Genomic DNA, 12,019 nt, shown 5'->3' on the forward strand with positions numbered 1-12,019 from the left:
CAGGACAGGTTGGCTTGTATGTGCAGCTGGTGGGCTTCCTTTAGTTTCCTGTGTTTCCCCGGGAGGGGCAGCTCTGGGACTTTGGAAGGGTGGGCTGTGTGTCGCATGCAGGGGGACCTCGTGGGGAGAAGGCAGTGGACTCAGGCCCCACAGTCACCAAGTTACGTCCTGGGGGCTGCTTCACCTCCTGAGGTCTCTGAATCTCACTCCTGGTTCCCTTTCCCTCAGGGCTACCTGATTCTGCTCTGCAGGGGCAGCTTTTAGAAAGAAGGAGAAAGCGGAGTCCAGACAGTACCCATGGTGCCCTGTGTGTCTAAAGAGATAAAGGGATAGTCCAGTCAACACCAGATGTTTATTCAAACAAATCTAGTGCAGTACTCCTTACCCGGTTTACTGTGCTTTCTACATCTGTGGCATGTGTAGTGGTAACTGAGGCATGAAATTATTGTTCTGAACCAGTCTTTTCAGAATCAGGAAATACTAAACTTTGTTACAGTTTAAATTGAACCATATGAAATAGCCATTTTTATGGGCAGAAAACTGTTGAAAGTTAGCACTTTGATCAAATCAAATCTAATTTTAATCTAATATTAATAAATCTAATGTCAGTAAAATTGTATTGTATTTGTCATGTTTTGAGCTGTGAATATGGTCACTCTAAATCATCACCCTAATTAACCAGAACAGTTAATTAAGTAGCCTCTCCTATTTGCAGCCCTGCTGGAACATCTAGAGAGTGTAAGGGTCTTCAGCATCAACAAACCCTACTTCTCCTTTCCAGGATCAGATTTGACCCTGAAGGAGTTAAAGTGAGCTTGCTCAAGGACATACTCTTTAGTTTCAAAGTTGCATCTCAAACGCAAGAGTCCTGGAGGCAGGTAGAGGCTTTTGTAGGCTGACGGTCATGGAAAAGGTGTGCTCTGCACAGGCCCCCTGGACTACAGTGCCCTGAAGCAGGCAACAGCCGGCCAGAAACAGCCAGGTCGGCGGGTCCCACCACATAGGTGACAACGCACGTCAGGAGGGGGAGCCCCAGCAGTGCTCTCAGCTTCCTTGCTTACTCTTTCTAACTTTGTCGTTTGGATTTGCAGAATGGTCGGACTTGCAAAATAATGTCCTTCAACTGACTACACGGTATTGGCTAGAAATGTGGGGAGGCCACCCGTGGGCTCTGCGTGCTAGAGGTAGTAAGGAAGATGCACTGGTTTAGTAAGAGGATGGGCTGGTTTAGTAAGAAGATGCACTGGTTTAATAAGTCTGTGCACTGGTTTAGTAAGAAGATGCGCTGGTTTAGTAAGAAGATGCACTGGTTTAGTAAGAAGATGCATTGGTTTAGTAAGAAGATGGGCTGGTTTGGTAAGAAGATGCACTGGTTTAGTAGGAAGATGGGCTGGCTTAGTAAGAATGTGGGCTGGTTTAGTAAGAAGATGTGCTGATTTAATTAGAAGATGGGCTGGTTCAATAAGGAGATGGGCTGGTTTGCTAAGAAGATCTGCTGACTTGGTAAGAAGATGGGCTGGTTTAGTAAGAAGACGTGTTGGTTTAATTAGAAGATGTGCTGGTTCAGTAAAGAGGTGTGCTGGTTTAGTTAGAAGATGTGCTGGTTCAGTAAGGAGATGTGCAAGCTTAATTAGAAGAGGGGCTGGTTCAGTAAGGAGATGTGGAGGTTTAGGTAGAAGACGTGCTGGTTTAGTATGAAGATGTGTGGGTTTACTTTATGTCTTTTCGTGCATGCAGCCTGTTTGGATTTTGCCAGCAGTTTTAGGGTGTTGCCTGCCTCAAACTTTTTTAAAAAACTGTAAACAGCTTCAGTGGGGTTTGCAGAAGGAAGCTGTGGTTTCTGGTCTTCCTGTTCATTCACATGTTTTTTTCAGAGGGAGGGCTAACATCTGACCATATTTTTCAACAAGCTCAGAAGTGAACAGAGGAGAATGCCCAGTAACTATCGGCAGAGGGGGAGGAACCAGAATTCCTCCAGAGAAATTCCTCCTCACACAGACTTTCCAGCGGGGTGTTCCATGGAGAACGAGGTAGGTGCAAACCCAGTGTGGAAAGAGCCGTCTAGAATGATTGTTTGGGTCTTGTGGCCTTTACTTTGGGAAGGTGGGGTGGAGGGTTCCTGCTGGCTTCCGGGTCTGAGAACTGGCAGCCCCAGTGGCCAGCGAAGTGAGCAAGGTGAGCTGTTTGTAGGTTGTTGGGTGTGTCCATCTTCACTTAAGGAGTAAGAGACTGTGGATGTCAGGTCTGCTGAGGAAGAGTGACGTTCATGTAGATTTGTAGTCAGTTAGGACCCAAGCTCTGAGTTGGAAAATGATTTAGGGAAGAGGTCAAGAAAGAGCACATTCACAGTGCAGACTCGCGCCTGGAATTTCACCCGTGACGCCTGAGGGAGGAGGAGTGCCCGGCAGGAGTGGCCTCGGCCGCTGCGTGGACGGTCAGGCGCAGTGTGTGTCACCAGAGCAAATGGCTGCAGTGGGGGAGGTCAGGTTCATGCCTAGTCCTGAGATAGGGAACTCGAGGTCTGTGGGAGGTCCTGGGGCACGGGCTGTGTCATACTCCTTATTTGGGCCTCTGCGGCACCTAAGAAAGGCTCTTTTTCTGTTGGTAGGCGCTTAAGTGCTTAACTTCCTTTTTAAAAAGATAGTGAATCTGTTGACTTGCGTTACAGGGAGTTGGAGTTAAGATAGGCAACGTTGAGATACAGCTTTAAACAGTGGTGCTTATGGGAGAGGATTTGTCGGGGTGCTTCGTGCACTTGGGCGGGGGTGAATCTGGGGAGTAGCCGCTGCCTTGCCCAGCTGGACAGTTGGACAGTGGCTCTGCCCGGCCCACGCGCTGGCCTGGGTGTCTCTCCCTGGTGTTGTCCCGCAGCCCTGCGGAGCCTGATCCCCGCTGAGCAGTCCCCCTCTCCCTCCCTCAGCAGAAGGGGCCCTGGGGCAGGGAAGGGGGTCCCTTGAGGTGCAGCCCCAGTGCCGGGCACATGCCAAGTGCCCATTAGACGTTTGCTGAATGCTGAACTGAAGGACCCCAGGGCATTGCACTTGAAGCCTTTGTTCTGGGGCGGTTTTGTGTTACTAACTAAAGGAGTAGGTAAGGGTGCGTGAACACCGTACTGAGGCATTCGAGGTGCCCAGTGCGGGTTTCCTTCCTTCACTGCCACACGCTTTCTCTAGAACGCGCTGGGCTGAGCACTGTGCACATGGAGTGCCTTGGTGTATGTCACCTTATTATTCACTTTGGTCCGCAAGTAGAGGCCACTGTCCCATGAGCAGTTGTGCTGGTTCCTTCAGCACACGCATTTCATACTATAAGTTAATAAACAGACAGTCTGACGGAGAAGTTAGCCTCTGAGAATTTGTTTAGGAGATGCAGTTGCTCGGAGCCTGGTCACCCCAAGTGAGATGCTAAGTCAGGCTTTAATCTAACAATACCCAAGGCCAGCCTGGCCCCTGGTCCCTCCTCTAGGAAAGCGCTAAGTGGGCCAGAGTTTGTGTGTGTGTGTGTGTGTGTGTGTGTGTGTGTGTGTGTGTGTTGAAGAGCTGCATTTGAGGTTTCCAACTTCAAAAGTTGTTTCAGGCATAAGATGGAAAATGTATTGTCAGAATACTGTAAGCATCTAGGTATCACTTCTGAGCCAGTTCAGAAGTTCTGCACAGTTCTAGGAAGCAGCGTGTGTTCCATGTGAGAAGTCTGCAGGTGCCTGACAGGGCCACTGAAGCCCCGCATCCCCTCCCTGGATCTGTGCCTCGGACCCTCGGTTGGTTCCTTCAACACTCAGGGCCCCCGTTTCTTCACGCGAGATTCGGGTATAGATGGACGCCGGGTGGCACTTGGTGCCAGGGCTCCATTCACGAAGAGAACCCGTGCTTGGCGTTGTGCTCCTTCCAGGGGCTAAATTGCTCCTTTTGTCTTTTGGGGTCAGAGATGGCAAGATCATTTCAGTGATGATGAACATGGGCGCTCAATGAAAATACCTGTTGAGTGAAGGATGAACAATTACACGGGCTAACACCACTTTTTAAAACTCTGTATTGATTTGGAGGCTATTCCAGTGAATTAAAGAATCCACAGTCGTTTAATGGAATCCTGATTCTGTGCATCGGAATATTCTTTTTCTAAAATTAATTTATTTATTTTTGGCTGCGTTGGGTCTTTGTTGCTGCATGTGGGCTTTCTCTAGTTGTGGCGTCTGGGGGCTACTCTTCTTGCGGTGCGCGGGCTTCTCACTGTGGTGGCTTCTCTTGCTGCGGAGCACGGACTCTAGGCGCATGGGCTTCAGTAGTTGTGGCACATGGGCTCAGTAATTGTGGCTCGTGGGCTCTAGAGCACAGGCTCAGTAGTTGTGGCGCACGGGCTCAGTTGCTCTGCGGCATGTGGTATCTTCCTGGACCAGAGCTCGAACCCGTGTCCCCTGCATTGGCAGATATATTCTTAACCCCGCTGCGCCACCAGGAAAGTCCCAGAATATTCTTAATTGTTCTCAGTTTATTTTTTTCAAGCAGAACTTTCTTTTACATTTTCATGTTTAAAAGCAACATAGGCTCCAAAATCCTGAGGTGCCCTCTTGTTCATTGTGTTTCTGGAGAAGCTGAGGGGCCCCCACTGTGCCTGCCATCTCCCAGCTCCCAGCCGTGTCTACTTTCCAGCTCCTGCAGCGGGAGCGGGGCGCACACCTCCTGTGTCACACGCCTGCTGTCCTTGGGTGGGGCAGCCGCCCCCGTTCTGTGCTGAAACAGGGTGAGGCGGCAGAGGAAAGCTGCAGGTTTGCTGGGTGCATTTCTTTACATAATGGTTTCAATATTCCACTTTCTAGGGAGGCTTATCCACCGGTTGAACATATTTGGGATGTTAAAAAAAAAAAGTACATGATGCCTGGGGTATGCAACACTGAGGACTGAGTTAGGGAGGCCGTGTCTGATTCCAAATCAGTCATGCCAAGTTCATGCTTGGCCAGGTGGCCTTGTGTGCAGCCTGGGTTCCAGGGCGGCTCCCCTCGCCTCCGCCAGCCTGTGAGCAGTGGAGGGCACGCGCCATTATTCGTCACGGGGCCTCACGGGGCCTCACGGGCCGTGCCTTGTTGCCAGGGTAGCTCCTTTAAAAACAGGGCATTTGGGCCCTAAAGTACACCTTCGAGGCACCTGGCTGGCAGTTCTCATCATGGATTCAGTCCCTGTTCATCTGCTTTGGGCTTATCTCCCCCGGCTTGACAGTGACCACCTTGAGGGTGGGAATTCCGTCTCATACCCCCACGGGGCCTTCCTGATGCTGACTGGCACAGGCATCAGACACATTACTGCTCCCCTGTAGGGTGCTGGCTCCCAAGAGGTAAAGGCAGCAGAAGACGGAGTGGGGCTCAGCGTAGGGTAAGCTGATCCTTGAGCAGTAGGAGGCGTCTGCAGTGGGCGTCCTGGTTTCCTTGGCCTGCAGGGGCCAAACAGATGAGGCGTATGGACTGGCAGAGGGTCTCTCCTTAAGGTGGGTTGCAGGACTCGGGCTCTGGGTCCTTGCCACACACTGATTCTGTGTGCGGACTGTGACTTTTATGACCCGTCCCTCAACATTAAAATAACAGCATGGTTTGCATGTGGCCTGTGGACCTGGCGATTTGGCACGGGCTTCTTGGTAGGAGGCTGACCTTGGCAAACCCCTTGTCTCAGAACTGGTTTCCTGTTGCTTCCCGGTGTAGAGGAGTAGCGAGGTAGAGCAGCAAACAGGTCGAGCTGAGCTGTTCTCGTGCGCCATCAGGCTCAGAATCAACCGTGGGCTGTGCCCGTGCTGGTTATGATTTGGGGGAGTGAACTTGGTGAGGTTACCAGGTAGAAATGGTGTAGGGACAGATGTTTACTCCGGCCACTTCGGGATATAGGTCGTCTGTGTAACATTGTGCCGCGTGTCTCGGTACTTCCACAGCCCTAGGGCAGTGCCTTGCGCATCACAGGAGCTAGGAGGCTCTCAGTGCAGATAACAGTCAAGCGGAACAGGATCGAAGAGTCATGCGTGTGCCGTTGATCGCCTCGGATGCCAGCCAGAGTGGCAGTTACGGTTCAGGGCCTGGCCTGGCCTGCCCGCAGTCAGGCTGGTGAAACGTGATGTTTACATTACTCGGCTCTCAGTGTCGCTTGCTTTCAGTGTAAACTTTACCATCGGTCTGGCAAATTGTGGGTGACAGTGTCCCACCGTTTCCACGTGAGCCCTACATCACGGTCACCTGGTCCAGACCCCGCCTGCCCCGGATTTCACCTGAAGTGCCTCACCCTCTACGCCACTCGCCGAATTTGTGCTGGGGCTGACAACTCCTGTGGGATCGAGGAGAAAGAAGCCTGAGCGGCCCCGGGGGCGGGCTGTCTGAGGGCTGGGGTCAGCCGTCTCCGGCTCCTCCGAGGAGCCCCCTCGCTCCTCTGTAGTTGGTCTGAGACTGTGGAGATGATGCTCTCCCTATGATGATGCGATTGGTTATCTTGCCTCCCTTAACCTTTTTGTGCTTTTATCTTGTCTCAGCTTAAGTGTAAGCAGTTGTAGGCAGGAACTGTACTCATCCTTTAAAAACAAAATCTTATGGACGATTTCAAATGTAAACAAGAGCAGAGAGAAGTCAATGAAGCCGCACACAGTGCAAGTCTCGTCTAGCGTTGATCCTCCCCAGCCCTGAGGGACTCACATCAGCATCATTCCCCCAGCCCCCCACCCCCCGCGCAGCGCGAAGCGCTGAGGGGCTGCATTGGGATGGGCAGTGGGAACTCGGTGGGTATCCAGTGCGAGGAGGGGCGCTCCAGTATTAGTTGCGGTGGATCAGTGGGGTAGAAGGCAGCTATCCAAGGGCCAAGTGCTCAGGGGTAAGGAGTGCAGGCCAAGGAGCAGAGGAGGAGAGCCGGGCTCCGGCTATAGAAGGAGCAGGAAGAATGCTGGGTCCACTTGGCTGAGGGCGTGTTCTGTGTGGGGCGGGCCCTGCAGGACCTCCTGGAGACCCCCGAGGCCTCACCTGCCTTTGCGGGGGAGTCAGGGCCCCTCTCCATCCTCCATCTGTGAGATTGACAGGCTGCCGAGGTGCCTCAGAGGCATTGTTTGGGGTGGGATATGGCATGTGGCTGAATTTCCCCCTTGCAGAGGAGAGACAGGAATGAGAGCTTTTGGTACATGGTTGGCGACATAGACATTTGTTTCTTGTAAGTGTTGGTCAGAGCTAGGCCTGCCCTAGGTCCCGGCCGCTGTCTGGCGTTGGGTCCTGCCCAGGCAGGCGAGCTGCAGAATCACAGACAAGACATGGAAGGTGACTTCTCGGTCTGGTGTGGGTCACCACCTTTGGGTTTCGCTGCTGTGTTCGGTGAGGTTTCCCTGCCGAGGCTGCACATTGGCGTCTTGTGTTCTCTGGTTTTACGTTCCTTTGCGTGACTGGAAGCGGTCACCTTTGGCCTCTGTGTGCAGGTGCCCAGTGCCCATGCCTGACTCTCTGAACATCTGTGCCCGTGGAGGGCCTGGAGGGCTCTTACAGAGCTGCAGGGAGGGAATCCTGGGCCTTTTTCTGGGGCCCGCAGGCGAGGTTGACTTTATTCTCCCCGCTGTCCCTGGCTCTCCCTCTGCAGGTTTACTTTGATCGCAGGGTTGGTCTCCAGGCCCCTCTAGACACTGACCACGGGGTGAGGTCTCCCAGGTGCTGGTCAGCGCCCTGAGCCCCTGAGGCCCCGGCGGAGGGACGGGAAAGCAGAGCGCGTGCTGCGTTCCTACGGGAGAGGGAAGAGGCGGGCCTTGCGGCTGTTGAGCTGAGTTTCCTATTGATGCCACAGTCCTGGCCACACCTCCCTGCCTTCTCCAAGACCCTGCAGTGAAGTGACCCAGTGGAGCCGGGAGGTCACTTCAGAGCAATGCTGCATTTTTGTCTTCTGAGGGAATCTCCCCCTTCCTGCCCCTTCTCGGCTCCTGAGTTTACTCACCTTGAGAATTGGCCCTTGACCTTGTAAGTGTCCATGAACAGGTGAGGGACCAGCCCCTCGGTGCCCGAGGCGGCACTGGGCCCAGCCCACCCTGGCTGGCAGTAGCCGGCCCGTCTGCACGCGGACCATGGTGGTGCTTCTGGCCGCTTCCGCTTGTTAGCCATGGGTACAGTGCAAAGCCTTTGTGAATAATGAACTCCAATCATTGCCGTTTCTGCCTGCAGCCTGGAATTGTGTCGCCGTTTAAACGAGTATTCCTAAAAGGTGAAAAGAGTAGAGATAAGAAAGCCCATGAGAAGGTGACAGAGAGGCGCCCTCTGCACACTGTGGTGCTGTCCCTGCCTGAGCGCGTCGAGCCCGACAGACTGCTGAGCGACTATATCGAGAAGGAGGTGAAGGTAAGTCCGCGGCCGCAGGACCCGCCTGCCCGTCACCAGCAAAGGCCCCCTGATGCACCAAACGCTGCGGTTCTGGGACCCGTCCCCACTCACACCTCGGGTGGCTCCCACCCGGCGGTGCCCCTGCGGTGGTGTGTCTGACAACTACGTGCCCAAACCCCAGGTCTCTGTCTTCCGGCCCCATTTCTGGCATTCTCTCCAGTAGCAAGCTGCCTCCTTTCTCATAAAGGCTGGCCGTGTGTTTCGGTTCCTTGGTCAAGGCTAAGAGCTATTCCGTGTGCCATTGTCACAGCCTAGGACACGGGCTCCTGAATCCTGTCAAAGCCCGCACCCACTTGTGGGTAAACATGACGCGCACTAGTGTATTGTCAGTGCTTCCCCTAAACACTACATGAAAAGAAATCAGAGAGAAATCAGAGAGAATGGGAAAGGGGACCGCGGTGATGAGAGAGGCCCATACACGTGCAGAGGGAGCTGACAAAGGTGGGGTTACAAGTTCACAGAGCCCACGAAGCTGGACCTGCGTCCCTCAGAGGACGCGGAGCTGTCCAGCTGGACCCGGGGGCTGGGGACGCGTGGAGCACAGTGTGGACTTGGGGGAGGGGTTTGCTCTCACCTGCCACAGGGGGAGGTGGGAGGTCTCCCTGGTAGAGACATGACACTAGGGGGGCTTTAGACGTGGGGACGCCTGGCCCGGAGGAGGGTGGGGAGAGACCCAGTGTGAAGATGAGCAGATTAAGTCAAAGCCTCTGTCCAGAATGGTGAGAATTGCCCACCCCCTTTCCCTCAAGCTTCCAGATAGGCCTACACCCAGGCCTCTCCCACAAGGGGATCCTCGGAGGAGTGCTTTCATGTGGAAGCCACACAACCCGCAGAAGTGCTGCCTCGAATGACCCTGGGGTGACCACCCAGCCAGCCTGAGAGAAGCTGACAGTCTGCACCTCTGCCCGTGCACACGGCTTCTTTCGTGGGCAGTCAAGGAGAAGTACACATTTGAGGAAGACATTTCATCTAAAGATAGAGCCCAGGACAAACACAAGACGTGAACATGAATGTGACAGCAGCAGTGCGGAAACTAGGGGAAAAATAAAAATACATAATGTTGTCGGAAAGATAAGAGGAAATACTGTTAACTGTGAGACAACAGGATAACAGGCGGAGACAAGAGCTTTTGGAATGAAAGGATCTTAACTATATGTTGTAAAAATTCATTAGAGGGGTCAAAAGATAAAGTCAGGGCAGTCACCCGGAAAGAAAAACCAAGAGACAAGGAGATCCAAAATCAGTAAACAGAAGATGAGGGAGGGAAAAAATTATAGGAGCCATCCAGAAGGTTCAGCCTCTGACTCATGAGAAGAAAGAATGGAGGAGAGCGGGAGGAAGTTGTTAAGACAGTAATGGAAGGACATTTTGCAGAAAATTCACCAACAGACATGATTCTCAGATTGAGAGGGTCCCTTTCTGGTCATGATGACCAGACAGTCAGGTTTCTAAAATGTGACCCCTCAGAGCCCGTTCTGACGAGGTTCTTGGGAGATGTGCTGCCTCAGAGCACAAGGACGCACCAGGAAGGTGGGAGATGCAGGTCCAGAACCGGGGCTCTAAGCACGGAAAAGAACAGAGGGAATTCCCAAGATGGGAATCTAAGGAACAGGCTAGGGCAGCTCTGGGAGAAGAGAACACGGATGGTTTTATATGTTGGAGTAGAGGCTGCTGAAGAATTGGGAAGATAGAATTGTACATTGAAAACAAAGCAAGTGGAGGGAAGGGTAGGCCCGTATTACACCATGAAAATTTAAAGTCTGGGGACTTCCGCGTCCAGGAAGAGGGAGTCGACATATTTTTCCCTATTCCTCTCACTAAGTACACCTAAAAATCCTGGACGTTATACATGCAACAACCGTAAGAAGACTCTGAAAGGTAGAGTGACGGCAGACCAGCCAGGGACCTTGGGACCCAAGGGGGGACCCCTTTGGTGAGTGCCCCGGTTCTCTTTTTCCTCATGTATCCCAAGCTTGGAACTGAAGAAGCTGGCGACCCAGAACAGCCAACAGGTGCACACAAAATCCCAACAAAATTCTCTGTCTCTGGCCAAAGGACCAAGAAAGGGATAGCTTAGCAGGACAGAAAATGTTTTACAATACCTGCTCAGTTCCAACCAAATGTGACTGAAAAACCTGTGGCCCCGCTGCTGCCTCTACCAGCAAAGACTGTGTAGGGGCCAGCACCCACGCCAGAGAAGGCTGAGTAGGGAGCTGGGGCTTTATCCCTGATGAACCCCTAGTGGAACTGCAGTGTCAGTGGAGACCATGTGGGGAGCCTGGAATTCTGCCCTCAGACAGCAGCAGTGTGACACACACCACCCCTCATGTCATTGGGCCACTTGGGGAGCCAGAACGCCAGCCATGTCCAGCAGGGAAGAGGAGCCCCCCACTCAGGTGGCAGAGGAGGCCAGTGGGGAGTCAGCCCCTCCCCCTGGAAACAGTGTGCTCCCCTCCCGCTGTGGGACTAGAGCAGATTTCTGACACTTGTGTCCTCAGAGTCCTGGAGGGAGAAGAGACGGGGTGAGGTGGGGCTGAAAAGCTGATCAAAGGAATCATGGCTGAAACTGCTGTGATTTGTTAAAAGACAGACTCAGAGATTCAAGAAGCTCACCACAGACAGGATGAACCCAAAGCAGTCCACACCAAGACACGTCGTAGTGAAGCTTCCGAAAAGTAAAGACAAAGACAGAGTCTTGAAAGCAGTGAGAAAGAACTTTACCTGTAGGGAAAACGGAAATGATAGATTTCACGTCAGAAACCACGGAGCCAGAAGGAAGTGACGACATCCTTCAAGTGCTAGGAGACCCCGAAGAATCAGAGGCTGATGAAAGCACCACAGGCGACCCTGCACCCTCAGACAGCAGCCAGCAAACGGACCAGTTTCTTGAAGAGCACACACTGCCACGGGTCACCAGTAAATAGATCATTTGAATAGTCCTGCAACTATTAAAGAAATTAAATATCGAATTTGAAAACTCCCATAAAAAAGTCTCCAGGCCCAGGTGGTTTCTGGAAAATTCTATCATATGTTTAAAGAGTTAACACTAATTCTACACAGTCTCTTCCAGGAAAACAGAAGGGGAGGGAACACTTTTTAACTCATTTGTGAGGTTAGTATTTCCCTGATACCAAAATCAGTTAGTACGAAGCAAAACTAAATTACGGACATGAATACAGATGCTTAGGTATAAATGTAACAAAGCGTATAGGATTTGTACGCTGAAAACTACACAACACAGATGAAAGGATCAAAGATCTGAATAAGTGGAGAGACATACCACATACGTGGATTGGAAGATTCAACCTAGTTAACCTGTCAGTCTTCCCCAAATTGATATACAGGTTTGATGCATTTCCTATCAAAATCCCAGCAAGATATTTTGTAGATATAGATAAGTGTTCTAAAAGTTATATGGAAAGGCACAAGAAGTAGAATAGCTGGCACGGTTTGAAAAAGAAGAGTTAAAAGAGAGGAATCAGTCCGCCTGGTTTCAAGATGTACTTTAGAGCTACAGCAGTGAAGACCGTGAGGCAGCAGTAGAGGGACTGACGCAGTAATCAGTGGAACAACATCATGAACCCAGAAACAGACCCAAACAAATACACCCAACGGATTTTTGACGGAGGTGCAAAAAGCAAGTCAGGGGAA

General features: G+C 52.0%; 1 protein-coding gene across 13 annotated transcripts in view; it reads left to right on the forward strand.

Moving 5' to 3' along the window:
* CCM2 (CCM2 scaffold protein) overlaps window positions 1–12,019 on the forward strand; it is a 59,117-nt gene that overhangs the window by 15,876 nt on the left and 31,222 nt on the right. For 5 of the 13 annotated variants that reach the window (XM_060157423.1, XM_060157428.1, XM_060157422.1 and 2 more), the window contains 2 exons: window positions 1,916–2,030; window positions 8,153–8,326. The exons of 1 other annotated variant lie outside the window; for it this stretch is intronic. In XM_060157423.1, coding sequence (XP_060013406.1) covers window positions 1,916–2,030; window positions 8,153–8,326 — 289 coding nt within the window. Of the gene's footprint in view, window positions 1–228; window positions 320–1,872; window positions 2,031–8,152; window positions 8,327–12,019 lie in introns of those variants that run through there. 7 more of the 13 variants (XM_060157426.1, XM_060157427.1, XM_060157425.1 and 4 more) reach the window with 5 other exon arrangements.

The sequence above is a fragment of the Lagenorhynchus albirostris genome, chromosome 8, assembly GCF_949774975.1.
Source record: "Lagenorhynchus albirostris chromosome 8, mLagAlb1.1, whole genome shotgun sequence".
NCBI classification, from domain to species: domain Eukaryota; kingdom Metazoa; phylum Chordata; class Mammalia; order Artiodactyla; family Delphinidae; genus Lagenorhynchus; species Lagenorhynchus albirostris.